Source organism: Rhinatrema bivittatum, chromosome 13 (genome assembly GCF_901001135.1).
Source record: "Rhinatrema bivittatum chromosome 13, aRhiBiv1.1, whole genome shotgun sequence".
Taxonomy (NCBI): domain Eukaryota; kingdom Metazoa; phylum Chordata; class Amphibia; order Gymnophiona; family Rhinatrematidae; genus Rhinatrema; species Rhinatrema bivittatum.
Genome location: NC_042627.1, coordinates 80,669,050 through 80,693,821, shown reverse-complemented (window position 1 = coordinate 80,693,821; position 24,772 = coordinate 80,669,050). Strand labels below are relative to the sequence as shown.

The following is a 24,772-nucleotide window of genomic DNA, read 5'->3' as shown; positions in this document are numbered from 1 at the left end:
AGAAAACAAAGGTGATCGATCCTCTACAATTAAGGGGAAATAGATTTGAGCACCTTCAAAGGAAGGGATTCGTTACTGAAAGAGCAGTAAAATTATGTGGAACTCCTTAGATGGACAGCATAAAATGTGAGAAAAAAAGAAAGCGACAGATAGACAGACAGAGGCTGAATTGGATAAAAGATATCAGTCGGGTTGATGCGGGTGCGCTTTTCCACCACCCCCTGGATTATCCCATTGACAGAGCTTTGAAGTCATCAGGAGAAGGTGACATTTTTTTCAGCTGAAAGCAGTTGTGTAACGATGCAACTTATATCCTGTCAATGAAAGTGGAATTTCCCTTTCCAGAATAAGTGAAGGTGGTAGGCTCTCTCAGTTTGAGAAAGTAAATTACAAAAGTCCCACGACTCAAGAAATAATTGTGATAGAGTCAATGACAATGAGATTGCCATTAATGCTCAGAAGTATGAGAAGCTCACTCCAAGACCTTAATCCCAACCCTTCCCTCAACATAACAGAAAGCACATCTGGCTTAACACACCCCAAGACCAATGACAATTACAGGGGAGAGGACGGGAGTGCTGTGGAGGCAGTGCCCACAGATGCCAGAGGGAGGAAGAGCTGGTCTTCAGCGCCTCCTGATGGTCGTTTGAGATTGCAGCAATACTCCCAATAGTCAAATGTTGCAAGGAGGAAGAGAGAGGGTGAAAAGCCCCTTCAGGGCACATACTAGACAGGGAAAGGGTTGCATAAGGGTGGGAAAGTCATAGATTATTTATAAGGGAGGACAGTGGAAGCTATAGAAGGAAAAAGGGTGAAAATAAATTACTAGCTGGAAAGATAGAGAATGTTCAGTATTTATTCTTGTATTTTTCTCTAATTGTTTGTGACTGCTAGGGTTAAATCGAGTTCCCATGCCACACTGTGACAAAAACTCAAGGTGTGCAGAGCAGGCAGATGTGCTAAACATTTGTTATGCTGACATTCTGCATTTTCCAATATTGCACGGGCTGAGGGTGGCTCCATTATTCACAGCCGTTCATAACAGGGAGGGTGGCTCTGCTCCTCCCCTCTGGAGTTAACAGGTCATCACTCCCAAATAAATAATTCATGGTCAAGCCATGTGATCCTGTCACTCTGTGGGCACCATTAGGGCTGGAGGCTATTGCATTACACATCACACCGGCAGGAGTTGGTTTAAGCGAGGAGCCGGGGACTCAGGAATTCTCGCAGGTCTCAGGAACTACCTTGGTCAGCTTGAATTTCCAAACAACCCTGGCGCATTCACAGCTGAAGTACAGAGAAGGGCAAGGAGGAGGGAGAGGGGGGAAAAAGTTTGAGTGATGCTTTTTCCTTGTGACTAATGAACAGTTCAGGAGGGTCAACCTATTACAAGCACAACTGTTTAATTATTAATTACACACAATCTATGAGCAAAAGGGATAAGCACAGAATGCTTAATGCTAGGTAACTCCACCCGGACCCTCTGCTGCCATTCTCTTATTACGGCTCATCAGCATGGTGCACAGGCAAAAAACACATTGCTAGGACGTGGACCACAGCGCCAGACGCTTCTCTGGTAAGCACGTCCCTTGGTAGAAATGTGGCTGTGAACAAACACAGCTAAGCCCCATTTATTCTGAGTAACCGATACAAAAATATTTTGTCCTGAAATGTGCATTCTTCTTTCTGGATATGTCCTCAAAGAAAGGCCTCACTCTTTAATCCTTCCCATCATGCTCTTGAATGGGAGCCATCAAGCATGGAACCTCTCTTTTCTGGTTTCCATTCTCCTGTCTCCTTAGTCATTCTCATCCTGGTCTCATTAGGGAATCATCATCCAATTCCACCTTGCTCTCATCAGGAAACCAGCATTCATGGCCTCGCTTCTTTCTCTTGTCTATTGGACACATCAGGAAGCCAGCATTCATGGCCTCACTTTTTTCTCTTGCCCACTGGACTCATCAAGAAGCCAGCATTCATGGCCTCACTCCTTACTCTTCCAATTGGATTAATCAGGAAGCCAGCATTCATGGCCTTGCTCCTCACTCTTGTCCACTGGACTCATCAGGAAGCCAGCATTCATGGCCTTGCTCCTCACTCTTGTCCACTGGACTCATCAGGAAGCCAGCATTCATGGCCTTGCTCCTCACTCTTGTCCACTGGACTCATCAGGAAGCCAGCATTCATGGCCTTGCTCCTCACTCTTGTCCACTGGACTCATCAGGAAGCCAGCATTCATGGCCTCACTTTTTTCTCTTGCCCACTGGACTCATCAAGAAGCCAGCATTCATGGCCTCGCTTCTTTCTCTTGTCCACTGGACTCATCAGGAAGCCAGCATTCATGGCCTTGCTCCTCACTCTTGTCCACTGGACTAATCAGGAAGCCAATATGCACAACTTCTCTCTGTGCTCCTTCCCACTGGGCTCTAATCTGTTGCATTGTGAGTTCCACCATTATGCCTATTCTCACCGACTTCTCCTGTTTCTATTAGTGCAGATGTTCCCAATTTTTCCACTCAATTATCGGGTTTTGTTTGTGTTCAGATTGATTTGAGTTTGTATTTTATGTTTAGTTTTACTGTAAACTGCCTGATTAAACTGCTTTTACAGTCGCTATATTAAATTCAATAAATAATAATAATAAACCATTTATAAGCAGGAACAGTATCACATGAAGCACCACAAAATAAAATGACTTCAGAAACCAAATCCGAATGTGATGTCTGTAAACCTGGCCACTACTTATCCTTGGTTATAAGCAAGAATTGTTGGATCTATTTACTGAAATCCAGCCAGATACCTGTGACCTGGATTGGTCACTGTCAGAGACAGGGTACTGGGCTTAATGGATCTTTGGTCTGACCTAGTATGGCAAATCTTTTGTAAGTGTACAAAGTGAAGGAAAATAAATAAAGATAAAACATAACATCAAAGAAAGGAGATACAATAAAATAATAAAACAGAAAACTGTCAATATTATCAGTGATGGGGACCACTTGACAACATTGATCATAATCTAATCAAATTTAATATAATCACTGAAGAGACCATAAGAAGATGCCATACTGGGTCAGACCAAAGGTCCATCAAGCCCAGCATCCTGTTTCCAACAGTGGCCAATTCAGGTCATACCTGGCAAGTACCCAAAAACTAAGTCTATTCCATGTTACTGTTGCTAATAATAGCAGTGGCTATTTTCTAAGTCAACTTAATTAATAGCAGGTAATGGACTTCTCCTCCAAGAACTTATCCAATCCTTTTTTAAACACAGCTATACTAACTGCACTAACCACATCCTCTGGCAACAAATTCCAGAGTTTAATTGTGCGTTGAGTAAAAAAGAACTTTCTCCAATTAGTTTTAAATGTGCCCCATGCTAACTTCATGGAGTGCCCCCTAGTCTTTCTACTATCCGAAAGAGTAAATAACCGATTCACATCTACCCGTTCTAGACCTCTCATGATTTTAAACATCTCTATCATATCCCCTCTCAGCCGTCAAGGAAATCAAGGAAAACCACTGCAGTAGCATTTAACTTTAAACAGGGAGACTATGAGAAAATGAGGAAATTAGTTAGAAAACAACTAAAAGGAGCAGTTATAAAGGCTAAAAGTTTGCATGAGGCATGGATGCTGTTTAAAAACATTATCTTGGAAGCCCAGACTAGATGTATTCCATGCATTACAAAAGGTGGAAAGAAGACCAAATGACTACCAGCATGATGGTTAAATGGTGAGATGAAAGAAGCTATTAAAGTCAAAATAACATCTTTCATAAAGTAGAAATGAAAAAAGGAAAGTGAATTAGCTCTGGCAAGTTAAATCTAAAGCATTAATAAGGCAGCAGAGGTTGGACAGCTAGATGAACAAGAGATAAAAGGGAGGACAAGGCCATAATAGAACTAAATGAAATCTTTGCTTTGAAGGGTATTGGGGAGATACCCACACCACACACAATCTTTAAGGATAGTGATTTAGTGGAACTGAAGCAAAACATGGTAAATTGCAAAGATGTAGCAGAACAAATTGACAAACTAAAGAATAACAAAACACTGAGTCCGGATGGTATACATCCCAGAGTTCTGAAAGAGCTAAAAAATGAAAATGCAGACTTATTACTAGTAATCTCTATGTTTTCATTCAAATCAGCTATGGTACCTGAGGATTGGAGGGTGGCCAACACAATGCCCACTTTTGAAAAGGGTTCCAGGGTGAGCCAGGAAACTACATATTGGTGAACTAGACGTCAATACCAAGCAAACTGATAAAGCTATTCAGAACAACAAAATTACTGGCCATCTGGATAGACATATATTAATGGGGCAGAGCCAATATTTATTTATTTGAAAATGAATATACTGCATTACCAGTAAAGTTTACAACACAAGCAGTTTACAAATTTAGCATACATAATAAAATCCAACATCAAACCAATTACCTACAATACAGCATTACATATGCAAACTACCAACCAACAAAACGGGAGGTTTGTCTTAAAAATCCTTTAGACTTTTTTGAAGGGGTTAATAAACACATGGACAAGGGTGAGTCGGTTGATATAGTGCATCTGGATTTTCAGAAGGCATTTGGCAAAGCCCCTTATGAGAAGTTCATCAGGAAATTCAAAAAGTCCTGGGAAAGGAGGCAACGTCCTATTGTAGAGTCGTAACTGGTTAAAAGAAAGGAATCAGAGAGTAGGACTGAATGGTCATTTCTCACAATCAAGAAAGGTAAATAGAGTGTGCCCCAGGGATCTGTACTGGGACCTGCGATTTTTATTACATTTATAAATGATCTGGGAAAGGGAGTGATGAGTGAGGCGATCACATTTTCAGATGACACAAAATGATTCCAAGTAGTTAAATCACAAACCGATTGTGAGGAATTGCAAGAGGACCTTGCGAGACTGGGGCATTGGGGTCTAGATGGCTGATGAAATTTAACACGGACAAGTGTAAATTGATGCATATAGGGAAGAATAATCCAAACTATAGTTCACAATGCTAGGTTTTGTATTAGGTGTCATCAACCAGGAAAAGAATCTTAGAATCACCGTGGACAATACTTTGAAATCCTCGGCTCAGTGTGCAGTTAAAAAAGCAAATAGAATGCTAGGTCTTATAAAGAGAGGAATGTAAAGTAAAACGGAAGATATCATAATGTCTCTGTATTGATCTTTTGAGTATTCCATCTCAAAAAAGATATAGCAGAATTAGAAAAGGTGTAGAGAAGGGCGAACAAATGATAAAAGAGATGGAAAGGCTCCCCTATGAGGAAACGCCAAACAGGTTAGGGTTCTTCAGTCTGGAGAAGAGATGGCCGAGAGGAGATATGATAGAGGTTTATAAAATCGTGAGTGTAATGGGACAAGTAAATAAGGAATGGTTATTTACCCTTTTCAATAGCATTAGGACTAGAGCAGAAGTAGGCAAACTACGGCCCACAGGCCAGAACCGGCCTCTCTCCCCCCTACCTCATGGCACTATCTATGGTATTTGGCCCACTGACACGATGACCTGATGTCATCAGTGATAAACCAATGTCACATGCATTAGTGCATTATCTCGGGCCATCCTTAATGGTCTCTGGCAGGCTGTTCCTGCACTTCCTCCATCTTCTGCTCTGGCATAGGCTGTGGCTCCTCTAGCAGCTGGAAACCTCCCAGCACATCACCACCCAAAAGGGGAGAAAACGTGAGAGAGTGGAGGAGAGGAAAGCAGAGCAAGGGGGAGGGAGAGTGGCCAGAAGAGGAGGTGGTGGCAGCAACAGGCTTGCAGGCCCAGGAGGAACTGGGATAGAAACAGGAGGCAGAAGGCCCAGCTTAAACTCTGGAGGAGTGCTGAAATTAGGCTCTGCAGGAAGAATGCAGGCCCGGCTTGGGATCATAAAGCAAAAAACAGGGACACGAATAAGGGAAAAATCAAGAACACAAGACTTGCCTTACTGGGTCAGACCAAAGGTCCATCAAGCCCAGGATCCTCTTTCCAACAGTGGCCAATCCCAAGGGGTAGAGCGAATCCAAGCTGCTTATCCCAGGAATAAGCAGTGAATGTCTGCAGCTCTGCCTTAATAATGGGGAAGGATTCAGTGCCACTGGTGTTCAGCTCTGCAGGGCCTCTTACCCTTCTCTCCTTTTAACACTGGCATCCACTGCTCTCATTGGTGGCTGCTGCAGCGCCTGTAGCCAGTTCAGTGGACACTGGTTCACGGATGATCAACTCACAAATCTGCACTGACTTCACGAAAGTGCAAATCTTCCTGCGGTGAGCCCCCTGTATGATACTGAGGGAGAAAACAGGCCAGGTTTTCCGAAAAGAAAATCTGCCACTTCCAAGCCTTCTTAATCCTTTAGTCTTTCTTTGCATGGCTACCGAGCACCTTCCTTACAACTGCTTGCCAGTCAGGGAGCTCTATGACTGAATTCTGGATCACTTCCCCTACCTTGCCACAGAGCCACAGACTGGAAAATCTCTGGAACCCACAACGTTTGTGAGTGCGAGAGACCGGGAGCGAACATGTGTGAGTGAGAAAGAGCTCCAAGGAGAGACGTGTGAGAGCCAATAACGTGGCCCTGGATTAGAGCACGCTCCATTATTAAGTTAATAGGTAGCACTTTTAAAACCATCAGAGAAAATATTTTCCATTTAACGCACAATTAATCTGTGTAATTTCTTGCAGAGGATGTGGTGAAAGAAGTTAATGTAGCTGGATTTAAAAAGGGCTTGGACAGGTTCCTGGAGGAAAAGTCCACAAACCATTACCAGCCAGGAAGATGAGGGGAGGCCCTTGCAATCCCTGGTTATGAGTAGGGTCCTTCGTTTTCAGTTTAAACCGATTTTCACCCATAAATTCCCAGATTTTTCCAAAAGTGACAATCAGTTTAAACCGATTTCACCCTGATTTTAGGCTGATTAAAGAGCAGCTCCAGAGCTGCAGCGTCTCAAGTCCCCGCACCAGCGACAGCACTCGCCCACCAATGCCACTGACCCCACTCCCTCTCCCCCAGGCAGCCAGGGTGCCTGCGCTTGGTGCTGTCAGTGCGGCCCCTGAAGCTGGTTATGCTCACCAGAAGCGCTTCCTGGCCAACTCCTTGGCCCTGTATAAAAGCAGAAGTGCAGCGCCGCAGAGCGCGGGAGCCTCCGTAAGCTGAGGAGAAGCCTGCGCCACCACTAATCAGGATGAACGCTGGTGCAATGGGGCGTGGGGGAGTGAGAGGGAGGTTCTCAGGGGCCTGCTGGGCAGGGGACGGGGGTAGAGAGAGCGATGCTGGTGAGTGGGAGAATCTGCTCAATACTGTTTTATTGTCCTGGCTTCTGTCCACCAGAAAAATGAGTCACATTTGTCCCACTGATTTTTCTCCTGTTTTTGTTCTTTTCACAATAAACTCTGATAAATTCCCGGGAAAAATGTTAAAAAATAAAAACCCAAACTGAAGGCTCCCTGGGTATGAGCCAGGAGCACTGGGTCTCCTCTTTGGGATCCTGCCGGGTACTCGAGACCTGAGACAGATGCCGGGCTCGCTGGACCTTTGGTCTGACCCCCAGTGGCATTTCTTGTATTCTAGACCAAGTTCTTCTCAAAACTGAAGAAGCGCAGAGTTCGAGGAGCCACGTCGGCCATGCAGGAACCTAGTTTTGCAGGTCTATATCTTTTATTGCACCAACACACATACTAGCCAAAGAGGCCACTGCATGTGAGTTTTTGAAACAACAAAGTTTATGCGCATCATCTCTGCATAATTTATACGTTGATCCAATAAAGGCATCGCAAGCTACGAAGAATCCATCTGTCTCTAAATAATATTGGTGATATTCTCTCCATAGCTGTGAAATCAGATTTTGATTTTCAGAATATTAATTAAATCTCAGTGCAAATGATGGAACTTCATGTGGTCTGAGACCGATCTCTTCAATCCACAAATCTACAATGTCATCACTGTTTGACAATAAGGGCTACTGCTGAATCGGAGCTTCACAGTCATAGTGCAGGATACCAGAAAGAGACTCAGAGAAAGGAGGCTAACAGTGAATCGAGGAATTCGGCTTATTCAAATGTTTCCGAGGCTTGTAAGGCAGGGCCGGGATCATACTAACACAGCCTGCCAATGGGGGTGTTTGGGACAAAAATGATAAGGGAATTCAAGAAAGCCTTGCAGAAGTAGAGAGACGCTGTGGTGGTGGGGAGCAGAGGGTAAAGCGGTGCTGCAGTAGGAAGGGAGCTTGCTTAGATAGGATGGGCCTTATACCCATCATCTATTCTCACTGATCCCATGGATCAAACATCAGATCCATCTGACAAGCAAAATCTGAGAGGAGGGTCCCAAACCGCAGCGGCTGCGGACTTTCAAGGCCATGGAAAAACACGCTGCTTTTCGGACTGGGAAACTTTTGTTAATAGAAGAAGATACAATTGAACATCTTGGAGCAGGTATGTGTTACCTTTCGAAATACTGCAATAGCTCGGATGATTTCTCTCTAGTCTCACAGCTGTTCAAATAGCTCCAGCAGAGAAGCATGAAACAGAAGCTCAACCTGCTCATCCCAAGGGGCCAAGCTTTGAAAAACTGCAGGCACTTACCCTTCCTCCCCCTCCCAATGTGTTTTTATTGCTTTTCTATAAAGTGTTGCAGCAAATACTGAAGCATGACCAGTGACATGCAGAAGATTGGGTTTTAGCAAGCAGTAAATGAGCTGCCTCTCATGGGAAGCAGGCCTGCTCCGCTTGCTCTTGCAATTTCTACCTGGGCTTTTCCCTTGTTTCTTTCAGGGGCCTGACTTTTTACATCCCACAAGAACATCAGACGTGCCATGCTGGGTCACAGCAATGGGCCATCAGGTGCAGCATCCTGTGTCCAGCCGTGGCTCATCCGGGTCGCCTAGAAGTACTCAGAGAAACGACGGCAGAAAAGGACCAGCAAGCTTCTTACGAGAGGTTACCCCAGGCTTCTCGCTCTGTGCGGTTACCCTCGGCAGATCTCTTCTCAGTCGCTCACCCCTAGGAGTAAGAGCTAGCAATCCCCACGTCTATCTAATCATTGTTAATGGACCTATCCTCCAGAAACTTGTCCAAACCTCAGCATTGATCACATCCTCCAGCAACAAATTCCACAGCCTAATTGCGCATTGAATGAAAAAACACTTTTTCAAATTTGCTCTAAATCTGTTACCCGTTAGTGATGGAAAGTGTCCTTAGTCCCAGCACTATTTGATAGAGTAAATGAATGCTCCCTATTAACTTGTCTCACACCACTCATGATTTTGTAAGTTTCTATCATATCCCCTCTGGCGTCTCTTCTGTGTAATCTCGGCAAAAAGCATTAAAATGTAGAGTAAGACATTGACAAACACTCATATGCAGAGAGAGACACACACGCCAGTGTATGAAGAGACCCAGACACATGCGCACGGGCTGATGTTAGCAGCTGGCATCTTTAGACAACAGCTAGTCTATTGAGTAAGCACAAATGCCATAGGTGGTAAGGGAGTATGTGAAAAAGATGTTTAAGCTGGAAATTCAGCAGCCATATACAGGCAACCTGATGGTGCTATTTAATGCTTCCCCTGCAGGGTCAAGTTCAGAGGACTGCGCAAATTTGCTAAAAGGAGCTCTCTTATTAGTTGCCAGAAAGGGAGCGGTTTATAAAAGAGAAGAGCAGTTCACTGACAGACATGAAGTTATGCACTGGAGCTTGTGTTCTGGAGACAGTAATGGGACAGGACATTTACTGCAGTTCTTAAGAACTTAATAGGGAACTATCAACAGCAGGAAGCCCCATGCATGTCCTCAATACGCAGGATGTTCCTGACATCTTACAATACACACACTATGCTACCAGAGAGGGCTCTGCAGGAACCAGGGCAGAGGACAACGATGCAGTAACTGTGCTGTCCCATGTCCAGGCCCTCACTGAGCATCATTTTTTTGTTTAACTGATTTGAAAACACCTGTGATATGAGATCTTTGCACCAGGTATCAGCAGACCATCCTGTCTAAATTGCTCTATGTTTACTTCCTTTTCCTATACACTCCTGTATAATTTACAATGCTTGCATGCTAGATGTGTGTTTGGTAATGCATTCTGAGCCAATTACTTTTTTTTTTTTTTTTTTAATCGCTTTGGTGTCTGCATTGCGAAATATTATCAAAACAATAGTAAACTGGTAAAGAAAAAGGTCCCCATTGGGAAGCACAGCATGGCACACAATAAGTAGCACCTCCGAGCTGGCAGGAGTAGAACATGGCCTAGGTCCAGTCTGGTGAAGTTTGCCCCATCTCTCCCTCTCCCTCTGTGAGCAGAATACGCCAGGAATCTCCCTGCTAATTTCTCTTCTCCCGTCCCATCTGGCATAGGAGAACATCAATTAACATGAGGATGCTCTGTCTTTAGAGCCCACTGCCAGCCCTGAGACACAGCCTTTGGCAGGGGAAGGCTCTACAGCAGAGAGCCAGAAAGCAGGCAGAATGCAGGGACGAGGTGGAACGGCTCTAAACTGTGCCAGACGACTTGCTCGGAGGATGTTGGGCATTGTGCTTCATTAGGAAACAAAATATAAGCTTTCCACACCATTAGGAATGACTTTAGGAGCGAAAGTACATAAGACAGCGACTCACCTCATCAACAATGCATTGCAATAACTGGAGAGGCTACAGTGGAAAGCAGAGAAGGGAGGGAGAGAGAATTAGCTTCTATGCAATATCTTTACAGTGGAATGGAAAAGGAGAAAAAATCATTAATGCAATAAAATATAGCAAGATTAATCAACAGCAGCAAACTTATAAAACACTGATGCTGGGGATGTTCTATTATTTCTAATGGTACCTAATCTAATACAGGCCGTTAAAGGTTTGCATTTTCTTCAAAATGCAATTTGCTAAGTTTAAAACAGGGCGCTCAAGCATGCAAGAGAAGCAGCCATCAGGAAAAAGAAAAGTGATTTTTTTTCTGAAGTCATAAAGCTTACCATTAAAGAACCCTGGTTCTTCTGAATCTGAAAAAAGAAGGCAATATGTAATTAGCATGTCATAATCAAAATGACTCACTTGGACACATTATGATCACTGAGAGAAAATTATTGCATTGCTGGTGGCAATTTGTGGGCATGTGTTAACACAATTTACATAATGAAAATACACAAATGTTAATAGCTTGCCTCTCATTTATAGGCAAAAGTCAGCAGAATGCTAATTTCACACAACACTTTTTAGCACCCTCCAGGTTGTATTAGAACAGGGAGGGAAAAAAACCCCATAATCCATTTCAAAAAGGGCTGTTTACGATTCAGATATAAATAATGCTTTATATTGTTAGATTGTGAACACTGAGCTTAATGTTGCAATCACTGCTAATGTTATGGAGCGCACTCTTTTTAAATTAAAAACCGATTTATTTAAAATTGAAATTAAATCATAGTCAGAAATTAGAATTTTGGATTCCCGCCAATCGCTGCTTCCAATCGCTCTCTTTTTTGGCAAAGAAAACTTGAATCATGTGCTCCAAGTACAGGCCTGGATTCTGCACCTTGGCTGCCTGCCTCTGGCTTGTCGGAAGTTTGCTCAGAGTTTAAATAAAGTGCACCTAAATGGGCCCTCATGAGATATTTTCAGTCCTGGAAGGGTTTGCATTTCTCCAAATAATACTATTGTCTTTCTGAGTTTTGCTTAATGGAATACTACAGGCCAGGCTGGGTAGTTCCTCCCATTCGCAGGGAATTTGTGCATTTGCCGACCCCCTGCTCTCATTCGCAGACCCTGCAGAAGGACTGGGCCTCCTACACACCCCTGGCCCCAGCCCAAAGGCCCTTAATACATTAACAAACACTAATTAAACAACTGGGTGGAGATGTGCCCTTCACAAGGCTTTCAACATTATACAGGGAATGTTGGTTTTCTTGCAACTCATTTTATTTTTGGCAAACTTAACACAGTCCTTCCTTTCTACATCCTAAGACCTCAGGACCTAAATGTAACCAGTAAGTGGAGCAGATGCTAGGCCGCAGCATTTTCTGCCACTGTTTGCATGTAAAGCTTCTATCACCCCTGTAATTAGCTGGCAGGGTCTAAGACTATCTGAGGAAACACGTCTTAAGTTTTCCATTCTTGCTCTTTCCTCCAACGTCATGGGAGAGGGTAATCCAATTCAGTGAGGAACACACAACCTCAGAAAACGTGGTGGATGCTTGGAATGGCGAGGACAAGAGCGGTAACGGAATTCAAAAGGGCCTGGGATAAATACAGAGGATCCCGAGTGGCTAGAGGACGGAAATTCCCGGTGGTAATTTTGCCGTAACGTTTCTGCATGGAGGTAACTTGCACGGTGCAGCCGTGAAGGAATGGTATTCACCCTGAAACCGCCTGGGCTCCGAGTCGGTATTCACTCCACTTGCACAATGGAATTCAAACAAAAAATAATCCAGTTTTGTTCCAGAAACTCACCCCTCTCCAATCCCCAAACATCTCAACTCCTCAAACTGATGCCCAAGCACCAAACCCGCTGTCAGCATTGTGCTGGTCTTGCACACACGAATGATCACACATAAAACAGAAGTGGACCTGCAACCCGCAGAGTATTTGATAGAATAAATAGGATGATTACGCTGCCACGGTGCCTTCTGTTTATTACGCCAATGCAAACGGATTAGCGCCCCCCTCCCACAACATTTTCTGAATGCTTAAGCACCTTGTTGGAGTAAGAACTAGGTGAAGAGGTTTGCAGAAAGTGAACTCCTTGGGAACATCGTTTGAAACGCAGCCCGAAGATAAGAGTTAACAGTGAATTAATGTGTGCGTGCCCCGCGAGAGATCTTTTAATTGAAGTTTGGAAACTCAAGGATTACAAACTTTAGGGACCGATTCCGGCCCTGCCAGACGTTTCACTCTACGGCACTGGAATTGCGTGGATGGTGCTCTTTCTCTGGGTCCTTTTGGATATTTTCTTGACTACTGTTGAAATACGTGATCAGGCTTTTGTAATTTTGGTGAGAATAAAAGGAAGTTTGAACTACTTTTCTGCAAACAGCTTAGGGAAAGCCTGCTTTAGTGTGGGAGATTGTTGGCTGCTTTATATCACACTTCTATCACCAAATGACTCCAGTTTTTCAAGTGTAATATGGTATTACTACTAGTTAAAAGGCTCTTTCTGCCCTCTGCAAGCTGTCCCAGCCTTTCAAAAGTACAGTAGTCCAAATGCAGGGAGTCCTGGTCCTGCAATAGTAATCCAGATACATCGATACACTCCCTGGCACTATTAGACATCTACAGTGCTGCACAGAGACATGAAAGCTAGAGACCATGCTCTAGGAAACTTACAATCAAGTACATTATTATAAACACTGCACTTTAGGTCCCACCTGGCAACTTTCAGCAGCATCACCTCATCATTTACAGCTCTTCATTTCTGACAGGGAAAAAACAGAACGGTTCCTAGGTTTTATTACCCTGTCCTGACAGCAGACTGTGTTACTGGAGAGATCGCCTTCATAAATTTTGCATTAAGGTGACTGTGCTGCTACCTGGAATTAATTCAGAATGCTTAAGATACTCAATTACTTTTTAGCAGTGTTACACAAGGTAATGACTTATCTTCCAACAAACCCAAATCTGACCATGTAACATCAGTGTAATTGATTCATCTTCTCAATTAAGTAAAGCTAGTGTGTGCTTTGGCGTAGGAATGCCGGAGAGACCCCAGAGCTAGACGGATTATCTGTTTTCCCCGGCTCAGATAGATTGCGCTTTCTTCACATCCGAGACTGCAGCGAGCTCTGCTCTATTGATATTAGGCAGATTTTTCACTGCTAACCTCGCTTTTGTTTACTTTCTTCAAAATCCTACAAAGCATCTGGAAAAGAGATGAGGCCCGGCCCCACGGTGCTCCGGAGCAGCTCCTCAGTACTTCTCAAGCTGCTTATTTCCCCTCGTCCTTTTGTACAGCCATGGGGCAGAATTCTGGGGTCCAAACCTTTCTCTCTTGTGGATTTATTTAAGAACCCCTCCCAGATCATTCCTACCCAAGGGCAGTGAGCCAGGAGCTCTAGCAGGTTCCAATCCCCGCTTGGTATCTTTACTTGCTGCATGACTGTCAGTATTTACGGCAGAAGTACTGGCGACTCCATTCCTAGGGTCTTTGCTACACATCTCACGTTTTTCCACCGCTTTCTGATGCGTTATGCAAAGACCCCATCCATGCCAACACAACTCCTGACCCCCAAAGAAGCCACATTTCAGTCGCACCACTGAAGCTTCCTCCACTTTTCAGTACTAACTAGCCACTTGCTGGGTTCTTCTGAGCCACAGCTATTCTGCGAGACAAGCATATGAACTGAGGTTTGCAGATAAATACCTGTGATAGCAAGTTATGTAATTAAAGCTAATGACTGTGAAATCCAAACTGAGACAAAAGCTGTTTTCAGTGGCATTTTGGTGCCTCTTCTAATGGCCACACCTTTCATTTTAAACATCATATTTTGCAACATTAGCATGCAATTTGGGACACATTGCTTAATACACAGGAAAAACTGCATTTCTGAGAGTGGCTGATGGCTATAAATGACAAAACAAATAAAGGGAAAGGCATGCATCAAAAAGAAAATGGTACATACTCTGTTAATCATTATTTGTAAAGTTTCTCTATATACAATGACCTCTTATTACTGAAAAACCTCCAAAACAAAACCCCACATTTTCTTTGAATCCACTCTTCAGCTCTCTGTTCTGTATTCATGCTTTACATGTATCAGTGTGACGTCTGCATGAGGTTCTGATACAGATCCGCTCTTCAGCTGTCCGTGCTGTATTCATGCTTTACATGTATCAGTGTGACGTCTGCATGAGGTTCTGATACAGATCTGCTCTTCAGCTGTCCGTGCTGTATTCATGCTTTACATGTATCAGTGTGACATCCGCATGAGGTTCTGATACAGATCTGCTCTTCAGCTGTCCGTGCTGTATTCATGCTTTACATGTATCAGTGTGACGTCTGCATGAGGTTCTGATACAGATCCGCTCTTCAGCTGTCCGTGCTGTATTCATGCTTTACATGTATCAGTGTGACGTCTGCATGAGGTTCTGATACAGATCTGCTCTTCAGCTGTCTGGGCTGTATTCATGCTTTACATGTATCAGTGTGACATCTGCATGAGGTTCTGATACAGATCTGCTCTTCAGCTGTCCGTGCTGTATTCATGCTTTACATGTATCAGTGTGATGCCTGCATAGGGCTCTGATGAAGATCCACTTCAGCTGTCTGTGCTGTATTCATGCTTTACACTTAGTGTGACACCTACACAGGGCTTTGATTAAGATCTATTTCAGCTGTATGTGCCCTGGCTATAAAAATAGAACAGAAAAGGGGGATCTTAATGATTTTGTTAACTGCCAGTGGATTTCACAACATTTTTTTGCTCCCCCTTCTTCCCTCAATCTTTCTTTATGCTTTCACGTGACTTGCAGCCTTTTTCCTCCCAGAGATGGGTAAAATATTGGGCGCTGGGAAGGGAGTGGACAGTGGAGTGCCTCAGGGATCTGTATTGGGACCCTTACTGTTCAATATATTTATAAATGATCTGGAAAGAAATACGACGAGTGAGATAATCAAATTTGCAGATGACACAAAATTGTGCAGAGTAGTTAAATCACAAGCAGATTGTGATAAATTGCAGGAAGACCTTGTGAGACTGGAAAATTGGGCATCCAAATGGCAGATGAAATTTAATGTGGAAAAGTGCAAGGTGATGCATATAGGGAAAAATAACCCATGCTATAATTACACGATGTTGGGTTCCATATTAGGTGCTACAACCCAAGAAAGAGATCTAGGTGTCATAGTGGATAACACATTGAAATCGTCGGTTCAGTGTGCTGCGGCAGTCAAAAAAGCAAACAGAATGTTGGGAATTATTAGAAAAGGAATGATGAATAAAACGGAAAATGTCATAATGCCTCTGTATCGCTCCATGGTGAGACCGCACCTTGAATACTGTGTACAATTCTGGTCGCCGCATCTCAAAAAAGATATAATTGCAATGGAGAAGGTACAGAGAAGGGCTACCAAAATGATAAGGGGAATGGAACAACTCCCCTATGAGGAAAGACTAAAGAGATTAGGACTTTTCAGCTTGGAGAAGAGACGACTGAGGGGGGATATGATAGAGGTGTTTAAAATCATGAGAGGTCTAGAACGGGTAGATGTGAATCGGTTATTTACTCTTTCAGATAGTAGAAGGACTAGGGGACACTCCATGAAGTTAGCATGGGGCACATTTAAAACTAATCGGAGAAAGTTCTTTTTACTCAACGCACAATTAAACTCTGGAATTTGTTGCCAGAGAATGTGGTTCGTGCAGGTAGTATAGCTGTGTTTAAAAAAGGATTGGATAAGTTCTTGGAGGAGAAGTCCATTACCTGCTATTAGGTTCACTTAGAGAATAGCCACTGCCATTAGCAATGGTTACATGGAATAGACTTAGTTTTTGGGTACTTGCCAGGTTCTTATGGCCTGGATTGGCCACTGTTGGAAACAGGATGCTGGGCTTGATGGACCCTTGGTCTGACCCAGTATGGCATTTTCTTATGTTCTTATGTTCTTATGTGCTCGCCAGTCTTTAAAATCTTGGCTAGCCGTGTCTATAAAGTGTTTTGGATACATCCAGTTCGATCCTTTGCCATGTGATGGACTTTTCAAATCTCAGTCGAGGAAAGAGGTCGGAGGCGAGCAGATAAGGGGAGGATTCTGAATTCTTGAGATCTTTGCATCTGCCCAGAAGCCTCTCTGCCTTCCCTTACTCCAGATGTGTTTGAGCTTCAACTGCTCCCACATTGCCTGCAAACTGAGTTGCATGAAAACGCACCCCACAAATGTCAGCTCTGGCTCCCTAGCGACTTTCTGCTGGTTAATGCTTGTTAGCAGCTCCAGGGAGATGCTTCACACAGACAGCACCCGGAAGAGGCCTCTATAAGTCCCCTTCACATTATACGCCACAGCCAAATCCGAAAACTCGTAAATCAATCCAGCTGCAGCACGCAGGGAACGCACGGGCCTGCCTCTCGCTCCCTGCCACATTCCCTGGAATTATGACTTGCCCTGGAGCCCATGTGCTACAGATTCATGGGGACCTGGTTCAGATCGCTCCACAGCAGTTGACAGATTCTCCTTTTTATATTTTTACTGCTCTTCAAGCTTGACTTATTTATTTATTTGAAGTAGAAAAGATATATATTCTGGGAATCGTATACCTTGGTATTTTGATTTAAAGGAACATTCACGCGGGTCCTTGCAATGGCATCCCGGCCTCTAAAAGAAAATGTCACTTTCTGTATATGCTAATCACAGATCCTAATTACCATTAAGCACTATAATCTCAATTTGTAAAGCAAGCATTCCTCCTGGTTTCTGGTCCATCATGTCCAGCTGGTTTTAATTCTGCTGTTAGAACATCCTTAGACTCATCTCTGTTTACAGCTGCTAAAAAATGATACAAATCTGATTCCCTGACCTTGCTCCTGCAGAAAAGTCAGATACCAATTCAAAATTAATGTTCAGCTATGTGGACCTGCTTGGCTTGTAGACATGTAGTGCTACTGTAGCTCTGTAAACTTATCTACATTAGGGCTCTAATTGAACCTTTCCCAGCAAGTAGAGTTTTTAAAGGAGACCTGCCCTTCATTGAGACTGCCATCATGTGAGTGACAAACAGTTACAAGCGTATCAGCCAAAAAGTATCTGCCTTATTGAGGATGTAGGGTTGCACTTTGGAGAGAGCGGTTTGCTTATTTCTATCACTGACGACCTCAGAATGTCCCAATAATGTAGCATAAGCCCAGCTCAATGCTTTAGTTAGCCTTTCTTTCACCAAACGAAGCAATCTGACCATGGACAGAGATCCTTGTCTCTGGTCCTTCAGCCAGGTCTGTTTTGTAGGATATAAAAAATTGTGAGTAGACGATGTGGTTACAGGCCCCAAGGTCTGCAGCTGAGAGCCAGGAAAAACGCTTTCACTTCAAAGCACTGTAGTGAGGTGAGCTGGCATGTGTGCCATTAATCACAAGCCTCCCTCCTTGCTGGCTGGGCTACATGCTAAAATGCTACATTAAACGCTGAGCATCCTTTTAGGGTGGCCGCACACCTCTGCTGCCATTGCCTTTCGGGACACACGTGATTACAGTTTTGAGAGGAAAAATAAAAATTGGAAGTACGTGGGCTTCAAATCTGCCCCTAATTATTGGTATGGTCCTGTCACCTCCACTTTCACACTGGGCTAGAACTCGCACGGATTTGGCTAGTGCTACTTGACAGGTGAGTCTTGCTTAGAAGAGGAACACTTTTGCACAGCTTCCTACATCTGTAAAATGCTGAATTCTCGGTTATGTGCCACTTTCCTTTCTTGTAATTAAAGATTGACATAATTCCTTTTGTACCAACATTAACCATTCTCTGTGGTGTGGAAGAGCAGCCTAGTGGTTGGAACAGGTTCAGACAAGTCACTTCACCATCCACTGCCTCAGGCCCAAACTTAGGAACTCCAGTGCGCCAATGCAATCCACGTTGAAGTGGATGACCAGCTACCAAAGGCAGAATATAAATTATCACTTCTCATTTTCTACAGAAATCTTTTGAAAATCCATTTAAAATATGAAGATCTTGAACCACGGATTCTGGACAATGATGTTCTCCAAGTGCGAATAGATTTCGATGATAGGCCATGGACTGTGCTACATCTCTAGGAATACCTAGTTCATGCAAACTTATCCCTAAAACACCGCACTTCTTTTAAAAATTAATAATCAATGCTCCGAAATCCTTGGGGGATTTAGTTGAAAAAATTGTTGAGTTCCAAATATTCCACATTATTTCTTCTCATTACTAGGTGCAGCTTTACATCCTCTTTCATTAGTCTGTAAGCGACATCACTTCCTCTTTCATTATTCTGACGTGACATCACTTCCTCTCTCACTGGCCAGAGATGAAGTCTGAGACAATTCATTGCTTTTAAAAAACAAAAGGGAATGGCTGAGACACACTGCAGCAATCTCTAAAGCAGCTGCACTTTTCACCAAGCCAGCCCGCTGCATTAACAACTCCTGAAGAATAGTGCTAGCGTTCAGACAATGAAAACCCTGCCTACAGCATGAAGAGATACACTACAACTTGACCTCAGTGGGTCACTAATATGATAAATGTGTAAATGATCCAATAACTTTCCTAATGCATTTTTACACAAACTCAATTTAAGTATGATCTATTATTTAACCTTGAACTATAAAATGTGTGCAATTTTTTAAAGCTAGATTTACTCTCAACGAGGTAATTCATCCTGCAGAAGAGAAAGAGGCAGGATGGCCTTACATTACTCATGGCACGAACCATAAATACTAATGCAAGGATCGGATTAATTCCTTTCTTCAGACTTCCACTAATACAGGTACAGAAGCTTCAGCCCCAAAGGGAGTCCATGGGCACTGTGTGCTGCCATGCCGGAGAGCTGGGGTCTATCCCTGGCCAGGGCTTGGGACAGAGCGCAAAGGGATTACGGGAAGGCAGACAAAGCGCTCCTCCTGCAGAACCAGGAACTGGCTCAGGAGGTGGGACGAAAAATAACCCATCTTAACCCTTATTTTGCCTGCTGGATGGGAAGAAGACAGAGAGTGGTTTGCTTGGCCTGCACTTTGGATTGGAAAGTCTTCTTCTTAACCTTTCTGCGGGTGGGATCTGCCCTTCCTGCACCTCCGAAAGCATTTGTAGTCATTGTACCTGAGCTGCTACCTTGGCTGATACACGTTTATAGAAAAGTGGGATTTTTTGACAGGTGATGTGCAGTTGCCTGTACTTCCAGGCCTCGTCTTCGCAGTTTATTTGTTAAAAACACTTTTTTTACACAATTACTGCATAATAGCAATGGGTTAGAATGCGCAGAATGATTCTCTGCTAAGCAGAGATGATTACCCCAGTTCTCATAAATGTGTGTTCTGCACTCACTTGTCAGCAGATGGCCAATTTCTAAATCCTATGCTGGCTTGGAGGCCACAGCTTCCAAAAATGGTTTTGTGTGCCTGATGAGGGTCAAGTTTCTGTGTTCAGGAGAGTCCTGGTGAGGAATACATAAGAGAGTAAGGGTGGGAAGACAGTGCATGTTGGCTAAGCTGAGATGGGGTGCAGGCCAGGCAAGAGCTGAAGAGAAATTGTGCTTGATGGTTCCCTGGAAAGAGCTGGATGGGAAAGGGCCAGAACGATCCGGCTCCCTTCACTTCCTGGGCTTTTATGATCCCTTTTTTTTTTCTAATTTAATCAAATTCTTTATTTGAAACAGATTTTTGTAATTTTAAAAATAAAATTAATACAGATAATCTTGATTCTTTCCATGATGTCTGCCTGCATTTTATTCAAATAATTCTTAAAAACAGCTTAAAAAGCCGTTTGGAATAGCATCAAGCTTTCTGACATCAATCAAGGCTTTAGAAAAAAAAACAAGCAGGGAGAATTCCGCTGGCACTTTCTCTATAAACAGCAGATCAAGTTGGATGTCTTCAAGGGTTTCAGAGAGAATCATAAAAAACTCCATTAACTTCTGACAAAGAATGCAAATTAATCACAACATGGGGTGCGATGAAAATTAAAGGCTTTTTTTCCTAATCAATGACAAGGCAGGATGAAATATCTTCCGCACTCCAGAACGCTTGGATCTGGGTGCTGGCCCCCTCCCCCCGTCTCGGCAGCCCATCCACCTAGGCTCGCCGCTCTGACCTCCCCCTCCCTGCTGCCGGATCCTCTCCTGAGTGGACCCCACTCCTCGCCTCAATCTCAGGTGCATGCGACTGTGCCAGCAGAGCCGGAGCCTGGCGCAGACAGATGCACCGGGAACCTTAAATGACAGCTTTGGCCTCCGGAAGTGCGATCACTACAGCAAAATCTAGTACAGCCTGCAGGTGAAATGTCTGGAGCACCATATGGAGCAGGGAAAATTAACAGCAAGATGAGAATCACTGCAGCAGCAGGGAGCCCAAAGTTTTGGGGAAGGGGGGGTGGGTGAGGGGAATAGAAATTTAAAGATGAAGGAAGAGAAGTCAGAAATTAATGGGGCGTGAAAACATTCTGAGCTTTACAATACCACCGGCACTATTTGCTCAGGGATTTTTATATATATATATTTATATATATATATTGTAACTTCGGGTCATTTTATGTAATTTATTAACCGGAATCTGGAATTGCAGCCAATAGAAGAAAAAGAAAAATAGAGCCCCTCTCCACACACTTGAGTCCTGTACTTTAAATACATTTCTATTATCTGGGCTGGAGACAGCTGCTCCGTGCATGCACAGACCGACAGCCAGGCAGACGCACACACCTCGTCCTCGCCTTGCTTTGTTCGTTTGGACGGAGGGCAACGCGCAGCTTTTAGCAGGCACTTTAAGAAAGGCCACTGCTTTTCCTCTCCCCAGGTCCCAGGTGGGGCGAGGGCTCCCAGCGGAGGAAATGATACACCGGAGGGGCCACTAATGCCGACGCCGCTCCGAGAGCTCCAAGACATGGAAAGGAAGGGTCGAAGCTGTACCTTTACCCACTAAACTAGAATCACAGATACAGAAAAGATGCGCAGAGTGTTGGCAGCATGAAGCCCACTGCAATCATTCCAAGCCCATGGCGGGGGGGACTGGGGAGGAGAGCAATTTCAGGAAAAAGAGTGAAATCCAAACACAGCCCCAGATCATACATCAGCAAAAGGAATTTGCAGAGTTTTAAATATGGTTAGCTTGCAGCTACACCGTCTTGGAAGGGGTACCCCAGATTTTGCCAAGGGATTTTATTCAACATTTACGCCCAGGATCCTGCAGGCTCCATCACTGCGAAGGCGTCCCGGGGCGTAGGACAGCACAAGGCTGGCTCGCTGCTGCTCCAGCAGGAATGCAGAGGTCAGCCCAAGTGACGACGGCCACTGCCCAGAAGAGGATGGAGGTGGCCGCTATTCAGGCCTCTGAAGCTGCATCTATGAATAATCTCCTACCAAGGATAATCCGATTCATATCAGAACAATAAACAATGTCCCCGTTCCTCCACAGGTTTTACCACAGCTTTCTTCCTACATTATTTCATACTCGCCAATTCTCGCCAATTCCTCGCCAATTCTCGCCAATTCCTCGCCAATTCTCGCCAATCCTCGCCAATTCCTCATCTCCAATTACACCATGATTGACCATCTCCATTATTGTTTACATGTTTGAATTAATAACCTGTCCTTTCTCTTCTTTCTCTGCCAAGTTCCAATCTCCCTGTTATATGTAACTGCATTTTCCGCACCACTGTTTTTAGTTTATGTTTTATGATGCACCCCTGTTCTATGTGAACCAGCATGATGGGACTGCGTTCCCGAATGCCGGTATATAAAAAAAAAACCAAAAAAAAAAAAAAACCCAAAATAAATAAAATAAATACTGCTGACCATATTCTGGTAATAGAAATCTCAACAATATAACATACGGCCCATGATACGTAACAATGCCAGCATGTTAGCTTATCTCTGATGTGTCACCCACATGGTCATTAAAGGGATTACTTACAACTATTAACTACCAGTAATCTAACTTGCAACATGGCATTAATCTAAAACATTAGAGTACATTTTAGGGATAAAGTGAATCTGGTCCATTTTGTTACTTCTCCCTGTTTCCCTATTTTGCCCTCAGCCCAGCTCCTCCCCACCATCCTCCATTCTATGCCTGCAAGTAATAACTCATTTGACATCAGGAATCAATGGGGCCAATGCATTCACTGGCCTATTCGTTTCATTCGTTTCGTGGGTACACGCGTACCTCCTGGATACATGGTATATGCATAAGAACGAATGGTATGCACGAAACGTGTTAATAAAATACGTGCGTACCCACGAAACGAAAGAAACAAATGGCCCAACGAATGAACATCCCTAGTAATAAGTAAATTGTGCTATGAAATTCACATGCAAAAACAAATGCAACTCCTGCTACAGTAAACTAATGCTTAGCACAGGAGAATATGTACAGAAAACATAGTCTTCTGCCTATAAAAAGATTTATGCACACAAAATACAAATTATCTGCTTCAAACAATTGGTGCACAAAGCACTTTCTCTGCATAAAAACACGCTTTACGTGCAGAAATTGTGTTTTATGTGCACATAAATTCAAGGTTGAGGACCCGCACCAGCAACTCTGGGTTCTGCACCAGAGCTTACCTACGCCAGCTCTGACCAGTAGTTTATAATCTCCAGTGCAGGGAAACCATGCATTGAGCCTCTGCTCTCTGCATCGGGGACTTATTAACATGGGATTTCAATAGAGGGCTCATCTGTGCACACCCAGGTTTGTGCATGCAGTGTTTGCACACAAAACTCCCTGCTGCAGGGAGAGTAAAGCTTTGTGCACATTCACCAGTAAAAGTGCCCAGCACTCCTTATTACATGGGGGCCAATGTGAGGATGCGTTCCTGCTCATTTCTCTGGCAGTATGCTGCTGAAATAAAGGAAAAGTCATTCATGGCTGTGTATTACTACTAAAAAGCAATTCCAACCACCCCGAGAACCAGAAATGGGTGGAATACATTGGTTACACCTTTCTCAAGGCTCCAACTCTCTCCTCTTTTTGTGGACAGCCTTCACGTCCCTATTGAGAATTACTCAGACACTCAAGGGGTAATTTTGAAAAGGATTTATGTGCGTAAAAGTAGCATATGTTGTAGCAATTTTCAAAAGCCTGTTTACGCGTGTAAAACATATGGACAATTAATGACATTTTGTAGCAATTTTCAAAAGCTCATTTACACGTGTACAACTCAGTTTTAAGCATGTAAATCCTTTTGAAAATTGCCTCCAATGTGCATAGTCATGTTTGCTTTCCAGATACAATGCTTTATACAACTGAGCCCTGTAAACACATGGCTACAAGTGCTTCCTACACCTGACCTGAATGTGCACAAAAGCACCATGGAACAGTAAGTGCTATTGTGTAATGAAAGGAATTGTTCAGATGGACATGCTTATGATTTTAGTGAAACAGAAGTACCTTTAAATAAAGAAAATCTGATGCAAACCCACAAACCACCTCATCATTCAGTGTATGATCTGAGCCTGGCTAAAGCAGATGGATTGCCACTAAGGCCTTTATTTTAACAGCAGCTTCCCACACCATGGCTGCTCTGTGTCATTCGGGAACGATGGCGCCATCGACCGCTAAAACACCACAACATTGCAGAAAAGTACCTTTAATGTGCTATTTTACGTTCATCTCGCGGAACGGCTGCAATGTCTGCTCTTTCCAACATGTCAGGGACCAAGCCACCCAGCTATCATCTTCTACATATGATCTGCCTGCATTTTCTGGCTCAAAGAGTGAGGGTTGTAGTTCCTGACCATCTCCCTCACTCCAGGCCAATGCGAGGAGCATGGGAATATGATCTGCCTTTTATTATTCAATAACCATGTTTGTCATGCATCTGCATAATCTAAGCGTGCATAAATTAGGCTATGTAATACAACCGTTATTTGCATAATAATAGCGAGTTAATAGATGCTTAAAGAGCATGGACCAACAGCACCTTTAAATCAGTTGTGCCCTGGGGCTGGCTAGCCTGAGCAGCCTCACTGCCAGGCTCCTGCTATTCAGAGGGAACCGCATGGATAATTCAGTCGCAACCCCAGTGGACAGTTGCTTGCATTTCTCCACAGCCACTTACAGCCAGTTTCTTTCTCTGCTTTGATTTCTTTCAGCCTCCCTCGCTTCCTGGGAGAAGTTGACCTCGCTGTTTGTTT

At 43.7% G+C, this 24,772-nt stretch overlaps 1 protein-coding gene across 1 annotated transcript in view; it reads right to left on the bottom strand.

The window, feature by feature from the left end:
- The window catches only part of MAP2K5 (mitogen-activated protein kinase kinase 5), a 244,975-nt gene that overhangs the window by 61,469 nt on the left and 158,734 nt on the right, over positions 1-24,772 (bottom strand). The window contains exons 18-19 of the mRNA XM_029575965.1: positions 10,961-10,987; positions 10,611-10,643 (exon numbers count right to left, since the gene is read on the bottom strand). Of these exons, the coding sequence (XP_029431825.1) occupies positions 10,611-10,643; positions 10,961-10,987 (60 nt within the window). The remainder of the gene's footprint in view (positions 1-10,610; positions 10,644-10,960; positions 10,988-24,772) is intronic.